The following is a 19,445-nucleotide window of genomic DNA, read 5'->3' on the forward strand; positions in this document are numbered from 1 at the left end:
AGGAAAGAGAATTTACTTCTTTAATTTTTAACAAAGAGATTAAAATGGAAGTCAATCTGGATCTTTCTTTTTACTAAGGAAACATTCTTTTCTATTATACTGACCTGTAATGTTATGGTGCGTAGCACCTGAGTGAAGGCAATGTGCTTCATCTACCAAGTGTTTCAAAGATCTCTTTCGTAGAGAAGTTTTTCTGGATAAAAAGAGCCACTGTTCCTCTTCTTGAACTAAAACAGCAGCACAATTTACAGATAGACCCACCATATGCACATTGACACGAGAAAGATCCATACCACCCTTCAAAGCAAGGGGACTAGCACATGAAAGAGGCTGGCAAGCTTTTCTCTGAAGGCACTGGGGCATTTCGTCACACTATTCTATGATTGGGGTAGGAAGTAGAGTGTCAATCAAGTAAGATTTATGTATATGTGCCCCTAAATGCCCTCAAAATGATATCGCATGGGGTATCACGGTTCTCAACAGCCTTGCCCCAATAGGAGCTCAGCTCATTATCCTCAGCTATGAGAAATTGACTGCTTGGTGGAGGTGGTCCAGCCCAGGCCAGAGTGGGTTGTTACAAACACACATACAGATAGACATTGGTAGTCTCTGTTTCATCTTCAATTATCTCTTCCTTTGAGGCAGGAGAAAAGTCCCCTAGAGGAAATTTGAGGACTGCAGAACTCTGCCTAATGTTCTGTTCCATTGGGGATTGAGGCCGTGTGTGCTCATGAACACTTTTAGGGCAATTAATAAATGTTATGCAATAATCACAGTAACAAAAACCTTAAGCCTCATCTATATTTAACTCGCCCTTTGGATGCTTCTTGCATAACAAAAATACCTCTCCTTTCCTAGAGTCTAGTAACAGCCAAAAAAAACTAAAGGCTCGTGACAGATAACATTCCATACCCACTGGCTTGTGAGGGTAAGGGGCAGTGAAATCAGCAAATGGGGTTCTAGTGAAAATAGAAAGGAGAGTCTGAAAATTCGGAATCTTTGGATACTATTCAAACTCTTTTACTAGTCTCCCCAAAATATTTTGGTGCTTCTTAGAAAGCATTTTCATTTATTATTTTGCCCACATAGGCATCACGCAGTAAGTACTCAGTCTCTCAAGGCAGTCATTAAAATGCCAAAGCCAAAAATATGGTACTTACAGAATAATAACAAAAGTTAATTTGGTAGATTGAATATTCAAAATGGTAAAATGTAAATTATTAAGTCCAGATATATTTAAATACCTTAAGGATACTGGAAGAAAAAGATATCTGATATGTATTAAAAGATGATGCATAATATAAAATGGGAGTTAGGGTAGAAAGGTTATATGGTCCCCTGAGTGTGTAAATGTGAGTCATAATCACTAGTGATTTCAACTGAAACCAAGCATTTGCTTGAGGCTATATTTTTTAAGTCACTAAATTGTTTTGTTCTAATTTTTAAATTCCTAAATCCTAACGTGAAAACTTTCAATGTAACAACTTAACTTCTATTTGTCAAATACTAGGACTCACTTATAATTGAAATCTTACGAAGTATCCAAAGGACAATGTTCATTTGGGCAGAAGAGGTAGATTCTTGAGGAATACCAGATGACCCAGGACCTCTATGATCCGAACCCACCCTTGCCACCCCCTCAGCTCCCGTGAAACAGAAGGAGCATCCTTGGGCTGTACCTGCTGGGGATGAAGTGGTAATATTAGCTTCTGCTTCCGGCCCCTCACCAACTTCATTTACTGCTGTAATAAAAAACCTATTCCAAAAACAATTTGGAGAGATGTGTTTCACATGGCATGGTGTGAACATGAGATAAAAATAGAAGGAGTAATAATGTTTCTATTTAAAGGACAATATGGCATTGCACGTATCTAGTTACTTGGTGCCGCTGCTCAGCACTAAAACGACCATCAATCACATCCTTGTTTGTATTCCCCATAGAAGAGTTCAGGGTCATGGAGGTCAAAAGCTGAACTCTGCTATCTGCATGACCCCTATTCCCACCCTAATTTAAAGAGGTCTTAGTAAATGCTAGAAAAGCTAACAATAATAAAATAATCCCCCTAACGGTTAAAAAAAAATACCATTAACAGAATTTCACCTCCTTACTTTTTTCATGTTTAAATGAAGAAATGGTATTCATGGTGTTTATGATGTCTTTGTTAGCCCATATTTATAAGGATCCTCTGAATGGAAAAGAAATACTTGAGAATGTTTTTACTTAGGATGGTGTAATCTAATAAACATAAAACTTGAGGAAAACCTCAATCACTTCAAACCCACAGCACAAAGTCAATGGGACTTCTCAAAATACATTTAAACTATTCTTTAGCCATATTTCTTAGTTATCATGCCTGCGGCCATGCAGGTTATGTTATCTTTGCCCCACTTAACTCTTACCTGTAGGTGGTATTTGGCAGAGTGGAGTAAAACTGGAAACTGGTTCTCTGTGTCCCTGAATCTAATTTTTTATTTTTGCTAATCAGTCTTAAATTATAACCCAAAATAGGTCCACCTGGGAACTGAGGTGGAGCCCAACTGACTTCCACAGTGTCGGGACTGGAGCTCTCAATATTTCTAATGAGAGGAGCAGTTTCAGGAACTGGAAGAGATAATGGAGACATAATGAGTGGAAAAGTGACAAGGGAAAATATAAATAGGATAGGAGAAAAGTCTCGTTCTTTGAAAACTTAGCATAATTGAAATATTTTTATTAATATTCAAAGTAAGTGATAGGGAGAAGGCAGTGAGATATCTACCAGCTGCAATTCTTAATCCCTAAATAACACCAGTTAGCTACTTCTCTAAGGGACTCTTTTGAATGTTATTTTCCTCACTTCTAATTTGTGAAATAAAATTCAACGTGGAAGAATACAAATAGGATAAACGTTCTAGAAAAAAGTTGTTAAAAATCTCTAGGGACCTAAATGAGTTGAAACGTGGGATGGAACCAGCTTAGAAAGGAGAAGAGAATTGGTAACAAGGCTGGAGTCAATGATTCACAGGAGCTGAAAGGAGGACGTCCTGGGGCATTTCACTCCCTAGAGTGCTGTGGCCTGAGCAGTTCCAGCTAAAGATATGGGTTCAGATAAGCCTGAATCAGAACAATCTGCTTCACCTGTGTTGGCATCAGTTCTGCAGACCCAGACTATACCTTCCTTCCCCCAGCTCCCAAGGTCCCCTGGAAGCCAGGTTAACTGTGCCTGTGTGTTAGCAGCTCTTCTCTTGCAAAGCATTACAGGAGCATGTATCAATTAATTAAGCGTTCACTCATAGACTTTAGGAGCTACCTAAGTGGCAAAGAACAGAAAGGAAAACAAATGATCGAACAGCCTGTCTACCACTCATGTCTCCACCTACTTTTCATACCTCCCATTCCCTGAAACTTCACTCTTTCACGTCCTATTTCCATAGAAAGACATACTTTGATGTCACTTTGCTCTTGAGTAGACTTCTCTCCCTGGGAACACTTTGGCAAATGCTCTGCATCACCCCTGATTCGTTAGACTTGGAAGAAATTACAGTTCAACTCTTACACCGGATGAGTTTTTTAAAGGCCTCTTAATTGATCTCTCAGCCTTTGTCTGATACAATTCCTCCCAACTCTCAGACTAGTCTTTGGCAAATACAAACATTATTGCATCACTCCTCTGCTCCATGCACTCAGTCACCTTGGTGAACAGGGAAGTAGGAGTCGTCTTCTACTGAATTCGAATCAGGATCTCAAAAACCCTAACTCATTAGGGTCAATGCCCAGACAGGATCTGCTCCACTTCAAGCAAGTTAGATGCCACCTACATGGCGAGCTGTGGTTATTGTCCAAATCTCTCCCTCAAAAATCCTCCATGAAAGGCTGGTCAGGTTAGGCAAGGTATTTGCCTAATAACCATTCCACATGGTAAAGAAATTATCTTTGTAAGGGTCCCAATTAAAAGGCAATAATACCATCTAAAATCATATGTATTTCCCATAGCTAAAAGAGAACAGCAACGAGGCAATGGAACACAAAACGTACTTTATAAGTTTGAGGTGACTAGAAAAGTGAGAAAGAATTGAAGCATGAGATACCATCCATGGAATGGACACCCAGTACAGAGTCTAGAACACCCGGAGGGTATGTGGGCTTGTACATCCAAGAGAAACGCCCAGAAATGCAAAGCAAAAGCTACCTTCCTCATTACTTTGATTTGACTAGCCATGGGCCTTAGACCGTGATATCTCTCCAGCACGGAAAATGTTCCAGCACTGTTGGAGTACAGGAGGCATTGCTTTGAACAAAGAAGGATCCATGTATTCTACTCTGATCTGGAACATTTCAAACATGGCCCTAGGCCAGTGTCTGACCCGAGGTTGTAAGGATGGCCAGGGAATAATCTGCAGAGGTGACCTCACATACCCTAAATCTGATAATCAAGAAGAGGGCACTATTCAGAGAATGGGGAAACGCCCCAACCAACCTAGGTCCAAGGCCTATGTCAATCTGAGGGTCTCTGCACACAGCTGAATCTCCAGAACTGAGAGGTGGGGACAGCTAACATCTGGCTTGGAATAAGTCCTCCCAGGTCCCCTCAACTAACTCCAAGTTTGGGAGCACCAGAAACTCTTCCTGAGTGTCTGCCTCCCTAAAAGGCTCTAGGCCTGAATCCTTTTCCTGGTATGGATGTCACATCTCCAAAGGAAGAAATCAGAAAATGCTCCAATACATGTACTGTACTTTGTACTCATCTCTGATAAGATGTTAAAATGTTATAATAACCTTCCAGCTGGTCTCTCTACCCTTTTACTTCCCAATCTCTCATTCCCTCAATCCATTCTACGCATAGTTGCCAAAATTATCTTTTTAAGGAGCATGTGAAGCAATTACTCCTCTGGTTTAAAACCTTCCATAACACTTAGCTGCTTCTTGAGGCTTATTCTGACCACCTTATTTAATACTGTGACCTGACTCTCCCCTCCTCCACTCGCCATTTCCAAGACCCTAAAGGCCAGACCTCCCTCAAAATGTTCCTTTTATCATAACACACAGCACTTTTCTTTAATGCATCAACTAACGAAGGAATGTGTGCACGCCGTACCTCCAGAAGGATGAGTCCTGTAAGTGGGGCTTGGGGGTGAATACAGTTGCAGCTGGGCTGTGAAGATCCAAACCACTCGAAAAACATATTCAGTGAAGGGATGGAGGGGCTCTACCACGTATGAGAGTTCAGACACAGCCTGGATCAACGAGAGATCAAGCGTCAGCATTTGTCGACTCACCACCATACAGTGTGACTCAAGAGCACGGAGTAGTTTGCAGAAGATGGATGGCCTTTCGGATATGGGGTGACCCAAGGCCTGCCAGACCAGATGGAGTGGAGGCTGGAGCTTAGAACCGAGCCATCCAGAACATCAGTCTGCATAACTCACACAGAAATGCTTTCCTGCTTCAAAATTGCAAAATTATGGATTCAATTATTTGGCATTTACCTCAGGCTTCACTTTAATTTTTCTATAAAATATACTTGGTATCCTGGGACTATTTTTCTCTGAACTTGCTCATGCTTTCCTAAAAGGGCAGCCCTGGATGCCCTCCCTGGCCTAGTTAGAATCATTTTAAATGGGCTGGGCTGGGCTGGGCTGGGCTGGCCCTGTGACTCATCAAGCCATGGTGAGGCAGCGTCCCACATAGCAGAGCCAGAAGGACCTGCAACTAGAATACACAGCTATGTCCTGGGGAGTCGGGAGAAGAAGAAAGAGAAAAAAAGAAGATTGGCAAAAGATGTTAGCTGAGGTGCCAATCTTTAAAAGAAATAAATAAATACATACATACATACATAAATGGGATGAGCAGACAATGACCAATAATATGAGTAGTTGGCTATGTGATGCTGTGCTGAAGGAATAATACATATGTCCAATAATATATTCCCATCAGAAATAAAAGGTTGAGCATTAACATGTTACAGAGTAGCGGAGATTAAAGTTCATCTAATCCAGCCATTCATTTTACGCTTGAATCTTCTCTAGAACGTCTTTATACCTATAATCATATGTAGAAACTTGGCACTTTTAAGAACTTGAAAAAAAGCCTGTGTTTAGGTACATGGGCAGCTTTTCATACCTCTGTGTAAGTCCAGCTTCCAGGAAGTTGTGCATATTTCCACTGAATGATGTATTTTACCCCAGAGATGTTGGCAGATTTCCATCGTAATGTCACACCATGGCTTCCAATGGAAGAAGCAAAGGGTGCAGTGGGGAAGTCTGCGTTTTCTGGGAAGAAAACAAGATTTCATTCACCATGCACCCCGTCTGTCCAGGCAGGAGAGAAGGCGCCTGTTTTATCTAGTGCACTTAGCATTCTCTTGCTACCACTCCATCTTGCCACAATACCAACAATACTTGAACAATGACTGATGCACATATTCAACTGGTTTATGTTTTTAAATCAGTCAGTCAGTCTGGCAGTGTTTTCTCCCCAAAGAACTCACTGTTATCGCTAAGATAGTCCTTTTTTTATAGGCTAGCAAGATGGAGTGTTCTGAGACAGTCTAGTTTTCTCCTGCAATACCACCTCTGTACCGGCGAGGACACGGGTGCCAAGGGCATGTCTGAGGCACAGCAGAACCTCCATTGCCTGAGGACAAGTATTTCGAGACATTTTTGAAATTTTGCACCATAATTCTGCTGTTATTGCCCATCTTGTCAATTATTTTTTTTTGTTTGAGTAATTGTACTCCAAAGAATTCTAAAGTCAGCTGTTTTGTATTGCAAAATATTTCATGAGTTCTAAACACTAGCAACATTACAATTAGCGGCACATGCCCATTGATGCTACTTCCCAGGTTCTGTATGACGGGCTAGAATTCTGAATGGTATGTACTACTGGGATAAATTATTTTACCTTACTTTTTTTATTTTCCAAAATTGTGACTAATTTAATGCTTCAGCTTTCTTTTTTTCCTCAATTTTTTATTGTGGTAAGATATACACAATATAAAATTTACTAGCTTAACCATTTTTAAGCATACAGCTCAGTACTATTGAGTACATTTAGAATGTGCAACCATCACCACCATCTATCTCCAGAACTCTTTTCATCTTGCAAAACTGAAAGTCTACTAATTAAACAATAATTCCTCATCTCTCCCCCACCCCGAAGCCCCTGGCAATCACCATTCCATTTTCCATCCCTATAATTTTGACTACACTAAATACCTCACATAAGTGGAATCAAATAGCTTTTGTCCTTTTGTGACTGGCTCATTTCAGTTAGCAAACGTCCTTAATGTTCATCAATGTTGTAGCACATGTCAGAATTTCCCTCCTTTTTAAGGCTGAATAACATTCCATTGAACGTATATATCTCATTTTGCTTATCCATTCATCCATAAATGTACACTTGGTTTGCTTCCGTGTTTTAGCTATTCTGAATTCAATATGGGTGCATAACATGAGTGTACAAATATCTCTTCAAGACCTTGCTTTCAGTTCTCTTTAGTATGTACCCAAAAGTGAAATTGCTGCACCGTATGGTAATCTATCTTTAATTTTTTGAGGAACCATCATACTGTTTTCCACAGTGGCTATACCATTTCACATTCCCACCATCAATCCACAGGGTTCCAATTTCTACACATCCTCATCAACACTTTACTTTTCTATTTTTTTTTAGGGTTGCTATCTTAATTGGTGTGAGGTGGAATTTCATTGTAGTTTTGATTTGCATTTCCCTAATGATTAGTGATGTTGAACATCTTTGCATGTGCTTATTGGCCATTTGTATATCTTCTTTGGAGAAATGTATATTCAAATCCTTAACCCATTTTTGATTTGGATTGTTTGGTTTTCTTCATTGTTGAGTTTTCAGAGTTCTCTATATATTCTGGATATTAATCCCTTATCAGATGTGTGACTTGCAAATATTTTCTCCCTTTCTATTGATTGCCTTTTTCTTCTGTTGATAGTATCTTTAGATGCATAAAATTGTTTTAGTCTCATAAAGTTCAATGTGTCTATTTTTCTTTTGTTGCCTGTGCCTTTGGTGTCATATGCAAGAAATTACTGCCAAATTCAATGCTGTGAAGCTTCGGCCCTATGTTTTCTTCTAAGAGTTTTATAGTTTTAGATCTTACATACAGACCATGGATTCACTTTGAGTTAATTTTTGTATATGATGTATGTAAGGGTCTAACTTCATTCTTTTGCATGTAGATATTCAATTTTCCCAGCACCATTTGTTGAAAATACTGTTTTTTTCCCCCATTGAATGGTCTTAGCACCCTTGTTGAAAATCATTTGACCACATGTGTAGGGATTTATTTCTGGGCTCCCTATTCTAGTCCATTGGTCCATATATCTGTCTTTATGCCATACCACACTGTTTTGAGTACTGGAGCTTTGTACTAAGTTTGAAATCAGAAAGTGTGGGTCCTCTGGGTTTGTTTTTCTTTTCAGGATTTGGGGGTCCCTTAAGATTCCATATGAATTTTCAGATGGATCTTTCTATGTCTGCAAAAAACATCTTGGGAATTTTGATAGAGATTGCTTTAAATCTGTAGATCACTTTGGGTAGTACTGACATCTTAACAATATTAAGTCTTTCGATCCATGAATATGGGATATCTTTCCATTTATTTGTGTCTTCTTTAATTTGTTTCAGAAATGTTTTGTGAGTTTTCATTTTAAAAGTCTTTCACCTCCTTGGATAAGTTAAATGCTAAGTATTTTATTCTGTTTAATGCTATTGTAAATGGAATTTTTTTAAATCTCCTTTTCAGATTGTTCATCATTAGTGTATAAAAATGCAACTGATTTTTGAGTGTTGACTTCATTTCCCACGACTAGGTTGAATTTGTTTATTAGTTCTAACAAGGTTTTTTGTGATATCATTAGGGTTTTCTACATATAGGATCATATCATCTGCAAAGATAATTTTCTTACTCCTTTCAAATTTGGATGCCTTTTATAGATGCCATCAAATCTGATGCCTTTTTCTTGCTTAATTGCTCTGGCTAGGACTTCCAGTACTAAGCTGAATAGAAGTGGCAAAAGCAGGCATCCTTGCCTTGTTCCTGATCTTAGTGGATAAGCTTTCTGTTATAGAAAGAGAACCACTACTGTGATTGAGAAAACATGGTTAATTTTGTAAGGAGCTTAAAATAGTTAAACACAAATTCCCATAACCTTACTCTTTCGGTTAAAAGAAAAATTGACACAATTTGGATCATTATAGATACTGAATCTGGACTAATTAAAGTCCATACTACTAAAACACTCTGTGACCAAGAAAAAAACTAAGCCATTGTCATTTGAGGGTCTAGACCACAGAAAGGCTTAGCACAACCCTTCTCTACTAATTCTTCTATTTATGGTTCATTTTTGGCTAATTATAACTATACAAGCAAAACACAGTTCCACTTTTCCCCTCTTTTATTATGTGAGATGCTTAATGGCAGGCATTGGAAATATGCTGTTGGATACCTTGAAGAGGAGTCCAATGATGGAGTTGTCAGCAGAGTAAAGAAGAAGAAGCAGGAGGCATCAGAAAAGATGTAAGTTGAGAGCTGAGCAGAAGAGATCAGAGTTATGTAAGTACAAGTAAATGTAAATTTCATAGCTAAATGTAGTATACGTTTCAAAGCCATGGTGATGCACATGGAAAAACAGAGGTAAAATAGGTTTATTCTAAAATATCAAGACAAGAGTGAACCAAATGAGGAAGAGAAGCTGAACTGAGATACATACTACGTTCAGTGCCTAGCAGAGTGGGTAAGAAAAGGCTCTGGAATCAGATAGCTGGGTTAAAATTCAAGTTACAACCCTCATTAGCTATGTAGCCCCAAGCAAATATTTACACTTTGTACCTCATTTTTCTCATGTATAAAATGGGGATAATAATATTATTTATACCTGAGTGCACAAAAAAGCTAATACCTATAAGTTACCTAAAATTATTTAGTTACCTTAAATTACTTACCTATAAATTACTGACTCATAAATGGCCAATACATAAGAGCTATTTTTATTTCAATATATTATTAGCTATTATCATTCCCCACCCTGTGGAAAAGGGACATGGAGAGTATCCAAAATAGAATAATATAGCAGACTCACAGATAAATGGACCAGGTATGAGGTGTGTTAGAGATAAACAGGGTCTCAGGTGTATAGACAAAAAGATTCATTATCCAAACTAAGGATACGGTCTGTAAGCACAAATGTCTTTATTTATGTAATCACAAATGACTTGGTACATCTCACTTGTTAGTGGTGTATAGACATCCATCCAGAACCAATGGGAAATTTTAAATAAAGCACTGACTATACATGTATTGTAACAGAATTGTATAAAGTTGGTAGTATAATCTTAGAATATAAGAAAAGGATGTAAATCAAAGTTTCCCAAATTTTCTCAGCTCTGGCATCTTTAGTGTCTCAGTAATTTTTTCATGACTCCCTCACCAAAAGAATTACCTAACAGTTCCATTTATTATGTATTATAACAATAAGTAGCCATGCCCTAACAACTTAGTAGACGTTTGGGAAAAAACACATAAAAGATAAAATAATATATTTATTGGGACCAGCCCAACACTGTAGTGGTTAAGTTCACACACTCCACTTTGGTGGCCCAGGGTTCGCGGGTTCAGATTCCGGGCACGGACATATGCACCACTTATCAGGCCATGCTGTGGCAGGTGTCCCACATATAAAATTGAGGAAGATGGGCACAGGTGTTAGCTTAGGGCCAATCGTCCTCAGTAAAAAGAGGATTGGTGGTGGATGTTAGCTCTGGGCTACACTTCCTAATAAAAATAATAATGATAATATGTTTATTTTATCCTTAAATAAAAATAACTGCACACTATTGGGATTTGTGTGTCTAGTGGGCACTGCACAACTTCTCCAATATTGGCTGGGGAACGGGGATGGCACCCCCATCCTCATTTCCTGTTCCGCGCTGAGTTTCTCATGGTACTTGTTTTTTGCCACAGCAATCACCAAAAAGCCCAGCATTGCAAAGATAAGATATCATAGAAAGGAACGTAGTGCAACCATTGAGGTGCAATCCATCCATAAACTACCTCCAGCTATTGGTTCCAGTGGTATCAAGCAGATGTCAACCACCCCTGTGTTTTCCTTGAATATTTAAAATCCCCCATGCCTACCCTCAAGGTAGATGTGATACTCTGGGCACCTCAGGCAGTTTTGAAACCAAAGAATGTACATTTTATCCACAGCTGACTCCCACTACACGAAAGGAAAAAAAATGTAATATCACTACCTCTCCATAGAAATGTCAAGGAGGGTGTTTTGTGGGACACTAAAGGGCAGAGGCAAATCAAGACGGCAAGGCAAGATCCTCCTGCCAATTTCCATCAGCCTCTGAGAGTAAGGATCAAGCCATTGAAACAAGGACTGCAACTTAGGGAAGAGCCAATCGTTTCCCACTCTGGATGGAACTGTCTCTCTCTCAGTGGAAGGAGACTCTGGGGAATTCTGGAAGATAATTGCTAACATCCAGGCTATGACTAATCAAAGCATTAGTCCTTCAGAAACCACAAGAGAATTAACACACTAGGTTAAGCCACTTAGACACACCCAGCTTGCTCTGAAATCAGGCAGATGGAGCTGGAGACATCGGTAGCCAAGTTCCTCGCTTACTCAAACTCTAACGCTGAGAAGTATAGCTTCTGTACATTCTGCAAATTTCCCAGAGTCTTTTAGGGAGCCATACCTATAGTAAATAATCTATTGGATAACTGTTAGCTCAATAATGAAAGGTGCATTGAATAAAATATTCTTATACTTTCAGTTCCTTAACACAGGGGCATTTCCTAACATCGAGTGGGCTCAGGATTCACATTTGTCTCTCATTAACACAAAAGTGAAGGCATCTACTGAATTGAAGGCAAAATTTCAAGTTCTAAACATCAGTCATGTGCTGTATTTCTTCCATTTTGCTCTGAAAGAAGAGTCTTGCTGAATCTCTATCAAAATGTCTTCCACATTTGAAATTACTGAGATAGATGAATAGATGATAGACGGATAGATAGATAGATAGACAGGCAGATAGATCAATCATAGAGAGATATAGACGTCTAGATATTTTAAGAGGTGGCTCATTGTCCTTACATGTGCACAGGTCCCTAGAGTGGTGCAGATTAGTTTCAATAATAGTTGCGTGTGTCTGCTTACCTAGCACTTCCTCTTCGTACGCACCTTCAGCGCTGCTGCAGCCGACCTCACACGATTCTCGCTGTGGAAGACAGGTAGCACGTCAGTCAGTGCAGCCTCTGTACTGCTTTTGCTGATAAGCTTCAACCAAATTTTGAAATCTGCCTGCCTGATATATAGCTATACCTGTATATCAATTATTTCAACTGTAGTACTTAACGTTCCCATTTGCTAGTACAATTAGAAGAGTACCTGTCAAACTTCTTGACCACTTCCCAATTTCCAAAATACGTTTAACAAAAACAACTTAGCATACACATACATGTTGAAAAAAAAGATTATTGAAACGGTGCTTACTTTTTTCCTTTTTTTACAGTTTTATTGAGAGATATTTCACATACCATAAAATTCACCCATTTAAAATACACAGTTGAGTGATTTTAAGTATTCTCACAGAATGGTGCAACCATCACTACAATCTAACTTTAGAACATTTTCACCCCAAAAAGAAATCCTATATCTGTGATGCAATCTGATATGTTCTGATGTATTCTATTCTATTCTATTCTCTTTCATTTTGTTTATTGTGACTCTTTATTCACTAAACTGATTTCATGACCCGCTAATGGGTGACACCCCCTAGTCTGAAAAAACATTGAGCTCAACAGCATAGTCCTACATTTACCATCTTATGCAAAGGTTTAGTGACCTAATAACCTAAAACTCCAGCCTAAAATGATGCCTGTTTATTTCATATATCCATGCCTTCTTTGGAAAATTTAAAACTGACTATAAACTTTATAGTAACATCATTTTAATGGATGTCTTAATACCAACATTAAATTTTAATGTCTACAAAAACTTAATGATGATTAACAGTTTCTCTCACTATTTTGATGATTAACACAAATCTCCTGTAACTCTTAATAGATGCATTAACATTAGTTACAAAAAAAAAACTTGGAGAAAAGATACACATTGTAAAACTACAACACAATCATGATCAACCTTCCTGCTCTCATTCAGTTTGTAAGTATAATATCTAAGACAACATGCTATTGTTTCTCACGAGAATAGTGGAAACCATGACACAATGCATCTGCCCTCAACATCCCAGGTGGGGAAGGGCTGTGGCTGGCAGACACTAGCGTCCAATGTTTGATCTGTGCGCTCGAAGGAAGTGGCGCCTGATAAGCCCAGGTTTGCTTAGTTAAGGATTAATTTAAATACCTCAGTTTGCGCTCAGGATTACTTAACTTAAGGGCTTAGTATACTTTTCACATCTTCTATGCAGGTTTCAGTAAAAGACATTCACCACGTTCATTAACTGGAGAGAATAAATATACCAAGGGGCAGCAAAATTATCATGTAACGTGGGATTTTTTTTCAAGAAAGAAAACTGAGGAAGAAGAAAAGAAATGGAATAATGTTTATTTGGAAATATAGTTAGTCCTGACTATCGGGGAAATCGTGGGCTATTTTTCCTGAATTTTTTCATGGGAAAAGTGATCATAAAATTCTGATCTATTCAGGAGTTTAAATATTTTTTGTGTTTACTTTTGTGAAAGTTGTATTTTTTTTCAGCTTTATTGAGATATAGCTGACATATCATGTAAGTTTAAGGTGTACAACACATTGATTTGATACATTTATATGCTGCACAATGATTTCCCCTACAGCATTAGCTCACTCACAGCTTCGTCCCATCACGCAATTACCATTTCTTTTTTGTGGTGAGAAGATTTAAGATCAACTCCTTTAGCAACACTCAAGTACATGATGCAGTATTATCAGCTATAGTCACCATGCTGTGCATTAGATCCCCAGAATTTGTTAATCTTATAACTGGAAATTTGTACTCTAAGGAGTTTAAATGTTATCTCAAGTGGAGGCAAAGCCATTGATTAGGTTTTCCCTTTCTCTCCGTCTGTCTGTCTGTCTCTCTTTTCAACCTAACATTGGACTTCAAATGAAGTTATCCAGTGTTTCTCAAGGTCAAGCTGCCTGGAGAGAATCTAAAGGTAGTTGGATTTAAGGAATTCACAGAATCTGGGCCCAAAGCCCCTGGATGGGGCATTTATGCAGCATATTCCAGGCTACTGAGCTGCCATTCCCACTGCGGAAGCCAAGTTCAGTCTTCCTAGGGGCTGCACCAGCCTGCTATCTCTGTTCCCATCTATATTATCATTTTTCCCATAGTAGTAAGATTATCTTTATCATTGTTCCTCTGGCTCCACTCTCATGTTTCCCAGACTGGCACATGTATTGCCAGTGCCTTTGCTTATTCCTTAACACAAGGAGGACATACCCCAGCACCCCGCTGGGATGTCCCTAGTACAGCCTCGCCATGTGAATTGTGGCTTCATCTCCTAAAACAATCATTCATTCATTCAAAAAATATTTATGGATACCTTTTATGTGCCAAGCACTGTTTTAGGCTCTAAAGACTTGGCCATGAGCAACACAGGTAAGTTTGCTGCCTGCATGGAATTTACAATTCCTTAGAAGGCAACAGACAATCACAGAGTAACAAATTTTAAAAATAAAATACATTCAGATAACGAAAAGTGCTATGAAGAAAGTAAAACAAGCCAAAGGCATAAGACATACGTAGGCAGGAAGAAGACTGACTTCAGTTAAGTCAGGACTGAGACAAGTCCTTGTCAGGACTTAGACGAGACCTGAGCGGTGAGAGAGAGCTGGGCTTGCAAAGATGTGGCAAGGACAAAAGCCTTGAGGCAGGAATGTCCCTCGTATAGTCAAAGAGGGAAAGGCTGGTATGACCACACAGAGAACAAGGGAGAGGGGGCAGGATGAGGCAAAGGAGCCATCAGACATTGGTAGTTTGTTGTTTTTCTCAAACGGCAGCAAGAAGCCATAAAAAGGTTTTTAGGAACGGTATAATCTAATTTGTGTTATCAATTATCAGGGATAACCTCTGTCACTTGCTAACACATTTTCTAAGTTATATTTTGCTTAGCCATCATTTCTAAGACTATTTCTTCCAAGGAACGTGTGCAAAAGTTCCAAGCTTCCTGGGTTGAAGCCTTAATAGTTGAAGAGTTTGATTTCCTAAAGGTGTGGGCCGCTGAGTTAAAAATATCTATGCATCTATCTCTGCCTCTACAGAGCATGTATTGCTGTTCAGTTCTACGTTATTTAAACTGTAATATTTTAAAGTGTGAAATAGTAAAGTATAAATAGAAAGGAAGAGAATAATTGTACGTTACAACACTGAGAGAGAAGACTTACATTATATAAGACAACTGGGCAGTATAATGATGACAGGGAACTACCCCATTGGAAAGCCAATCCTGCGTTGCTTCAGTGCTTAAAAGACTTAAACTCTGGCTTTCTAGACACAATCCTCCTAGGGACTATTTTTTGGCTAATTTTGCTTTAATCACATAAAAGCATTCTCAGGCAGTCGTTTTTTCTTTTTAATCTCAATCAGGAAAGATCTTTGTCTATTTACATATGGGGCAGCTTCTCCCCTCGGTTGTATTTCTTCTTAGCCAACCCCCACCACCATCCACTCCCAAGGAAAAATCACTAGGGTATAAAGTAAGCACAGACTATTGAGAAAATGTTTCAATTTAACTGTTTTTGTTTTTATTTTTATCCTCTATTAAAAGGAAATTTTTCCATTTTACTAATGGATGATAATTTGTACTCCTTCCCCAGGTAAGATAAGATAGTTCTGTTCTCCGGTTTCAAGGACATTTAAAACTGAGAAATAATGTAGCCTCATCATAAATACTTACTGTCAAATAACCTAAAATGAATTCTGAGGGCTGTGGAATCCAGGACAGGTATGTTTAGCTGAAGAAGATTGAATAGGAAAAGATGGAAATCCTAAGGTCTTTCTGAAGGAGAGGAGATCAGATGCCGGAGGAGGAGACTCCGGTGGGGGCCCTGGGAAGTGAAAAGAGACCTGGGCTTGAAAGTCCCTTTTATCATGGCTGGAAACAAAAACAAAGCTGTGTTTCAAATGTTGTCAAAGGAGTTTGTTGAATAAGGAGGAAGATTGCAACTAAAGTGTTTTCTTTTAATGCGTTGTATTTAATGAGAGAGCACATGCTTTGTGGGGAAGAAAATGAAATCAGCAGAGAGAATGGTATCCTGACATGTGCCACTTTCCTTCTCCCCTCACCCTCTCCTGCCCAGGCTTCAGGAATAAGAACCTTTCAAACCAGATCAGAGTCACATATATGTATACATGTGAAGGTGCATGTGCATGGGTATACATACACACACTTATATACACTTATATATACATTATTTATGTGCACATAGATATATGAAACAAAGCAAATATTTGTGTCAAAATGTAATTATACAGTCCTTTTTATGCCCAGAGTCATAGCACTCCCAGGAAGAATGTGTCCGTGCACTGAAAATGACTCAGGTCCCTTCACTCTTTTTTTAACGCAAGAGATAAGGGCATGGGGTTTGGTGACATCTGTTTTGTAAGTGACTGCACACTCACCTCACAAACAGCAGCGTAGGTATCATTCTGCATAGAAAAAAAAGAAAAGGAAAATTACTTAAAATCTTTAAAGTTGTAAATGATTTTAATGACACTTACCTATACATTTTTTCGAAGTTAATTTCTGTCCCACCAATTGACAAATAACCAGTAAAACCAACAAAAGCAAGCGAGCCCAGCACTGGGCCTCCTGCCCAGGAAAGCCGCTGTACGAACAGCTGTGAAAATTATGTTTGCCTCACTGGAAAAATGGTGAAGCGCGACGTCTACTAGAAAATCTCAGTCAACTAAGAGGTAACCCATGATGGACCAGGTGAGACAATAAAGGAGTGTTGGCAGGCGCCCAGGGGAGACAGAACTTGAAATGAAAACCACCAGTAGCTCTTGCTAGGAAAGGCCAGCCGCTTCCTCTGTCCAGACTGGGCAATCCAGCATCCACTCTGCTTCCTGGACTGTTTCCGGCAACAAAAGTCCCTTCCCATTCATTCACTCAGCAAGTCTTGTCTGAGCATCTGCTGTGTGCCCCTCATTGTGTTCAGTGCAAGGGACACAGTGTGAACAAGACAGAGAGCATCCTGCCCGGATGAGCTGACATGTCAGAGCAGAAGATATCAAGCACGTAACTAGACAAATGATGATTTAAACTGCAATTTGTAAAATGTGCTACCAAGGAGAAGTAAAAGTGTTTTTAGAGTGTATGATAGTTCTAAAGCCCAGATAGCACCTGATCCATCTTTTGGTAACTTCCATTCTATGAAGCGCACAGCTACAAACAAGAGAGTGGGCATAAGGAACTCCTGTAATAGAGATCTGTGAGGACATACTATACAAGAAAAGCTATGAGGACTATATCTATAAGGATAGGTTAATGTCCTTATTTAAATCTCAGTGCTATAATTTGTCATTAATAGAAAATGATATGACCCAAAGTTACCGCGATCCTTACTGATTTCACCTCTGACTTGAACAACCTGAACAAGCAACCAACGTTTAATTTACAAAATTCTTATCCATGAGATCAGAGTAATTACCATATATCAGGCACTATCCTTAGGAGGGAGGTTCGATTATTATCCTAACTCATTGACGAGGAAAGTAAAGTGCCAAGGGGTTAAGTACTTTAATTAAGTCATACATTAACTGGCAAAGCCAGGATAAATCAAAAATGAAAAATAAAGTATTGGGGGATGCATTTCCTACATAAAGTGGGGTAAACCTAGGTGTTTGTGACCTCTGGATTAGAGAAACTTTGGACATGACCTAGGTAGGGCCCTGCTGTCCAGAGTGTGGCCTCATGTCTCTTGGAAGCTTGGGACAAGTGCAGAACCCCAGGTCCTGCCCAAGACCCACTGAATCAATCTGCATTTTAACAAGATCCCCAGATAATTGCGTATTAAAATTTGAGAAGCACAGGACTAGGAAATTTAACAAATACCTAACATTCTCCTGAAAGGCTTTTACAGTTTGGAGCAACTGGGCAGCCCCGGGTTCTGTGGTTTGCATTAACCTCCCTCGGTCTCCAGTTGCATTAATAATGTTGATCTCAACTTTTTTTCCATTACTCCGTATTACTCAGGCTATCATACTTTTCCTTTTGAATCAAGCAAACTAATTGAAAGCCAATGGAAATTCAAAAAGGAATCCTCTTAGACAACTCTTCTCTTGAGGGAACCAGTATCAAAACAGAAATATAATTAATACTTACACATTTTAAAGCACAGCTTTCCTGATCTACAGAGTTCCAAAAATGACATCCTTGGATGCACTGCAAGAGACCAGAAGAGGCAATGGTGACTGAAGAAGGGTGACTTTTCTTGTCACTTGAAAGTGCAATATAGTAACAAAAAATGTTTTAGAAATAGAAATCTACAAAGGAATTTGTGGCCTCTAAAGGATCAGGACCTTTGGGCTTCTCAGCAGAGCTGTCGTGTCTACAGACAGAGCAGGGCCTGGCGTGGTTCCCTGCAGGGCGGCAGGGTTGCTGAGTGGAGCTCAGCCCGGGGTGGGAGGCCCAGCCAGACCTTCAAGGAGCACACTGTCTGCTGGGTGGTTGACAGCAGGTAAAGTCTCGGACAGCCTGGCATCAAGCATATCATGGGTCCGTGGGGTGTCCTCATGAGACAAGCAAAACTCAAAGCCAGGGACTCCACCAGAAGGCAGCATATCAAAACCTAAATAAGTGGACAGTTTGAGAAATCTGCTGCCCACTAGCCAGCTTTCACTCCACAGCTGCTCTGAAACTTCTCCCAAAGCTGCCTCTGTGGCCTGCTCTTAGGCAGATCCCACCGTTTCTCCTTCCCTCACTTGATTTGTCTGTGCCCGTGATTCCACAGAGCGCGGCGACACCTGTACACCCTCCTCCTTCCTCTCAGTTCCTTCTCCTTTGCCGTCTCTTTTTTCTTCTCCCCACCCCTTTTGTGTTTGTTTCCTATTCTCAGCTTTTTCCCTTCTGGCTCTTCAAGTTCTCCAAGAGGGAGCTCAGCCACTACCTCAGCTTCAGTCATTCTAGGTGTCAAGAACCCCAAAATCTGAACTTCAGTTGATGCTCCTTCCTGAGCTCCAGACTCAGATTTCCAATTGCTCGTTAGACATCTCCATGTAAGTCCCTACAAGTGCCTCAAATTCAGCATGAGAAACATTAAATTCCCCATTTCTACCCTTCAATTTGCTTTTTCTCTTGTGTTTCCATTAATATGCTTCAACCTTCTGAACTGCCCGAGCCAAGAGCCAGCATCTTCTCCTTCTCTCATCCCACTCCCCTCCCGGGGACAATCCATCACCCGGTCCTATTGACTCACTT

The 19,445-nt window shown here is 39.6% G+C and overlaps 1 protein-coding gene across 4 annotated transcripts in view; it reads right to left on the reverse strand.

The window, feature by feature from the left end:
• The window catches only part of ROS1 (ROS proto-oncogene 1, receptor tyrosine kinase), a 105,929-nt gene that overhangs the window by 78,118 nt on the left and 8,366 nt on the right, over positions 1-19,445 (reverse strand). For 3 of the 4 annotated variants that reach the window (XM_008517930.2, XM_070556897.1, XM_070556896.1), the window contains 8 exons: positions 18,351-18,410; positions 16,646-16,672; positions 12,178-12,238; positions 6,101-6,249; positions 5,076-5,214; positions 2,401-2,602; positions 1,680-1,756; positions 105-227 (listed from right to left, as the gene is read on the reverse strand). In XM_008517930.2, coding sequence (XP_008516152.2) covers positions 105-227; positions 1,680-1,756; positions 2,401-2,602; positions 5,076-5,214; positions 6,101-6,249; positions 12,178-12,238; positions 16,646-16,672; positions 18,351-18,410 — 838 coding nt within the window. The remainder of the gene's footprint in view (positions 1-104; positions 228-1,679; positions 1,757-2,400; positions 2,603-5,075; positions 5,215-6,100; positions 6,250-12,177; positions 12,239-16,645; positions 16,673-18,350; positions 18,411-19,445) is intronic. The other variant, XM_070556894.1, reaches the window with a different exon arrangement.

The sequence above is a fragment of the Equus przewalskii genome, chromosome 9 (assembly GCF_037783145.1).
Source record: "Equus przewalskii isolate Varuska chromosome 9, EquPr2, whole genome shotgun sequence".
NCBI lineage: Eukaryota > Metazoa > Chordata > Mammalia > Perissodactyla > Equidae > Equus > Equus przewalskii.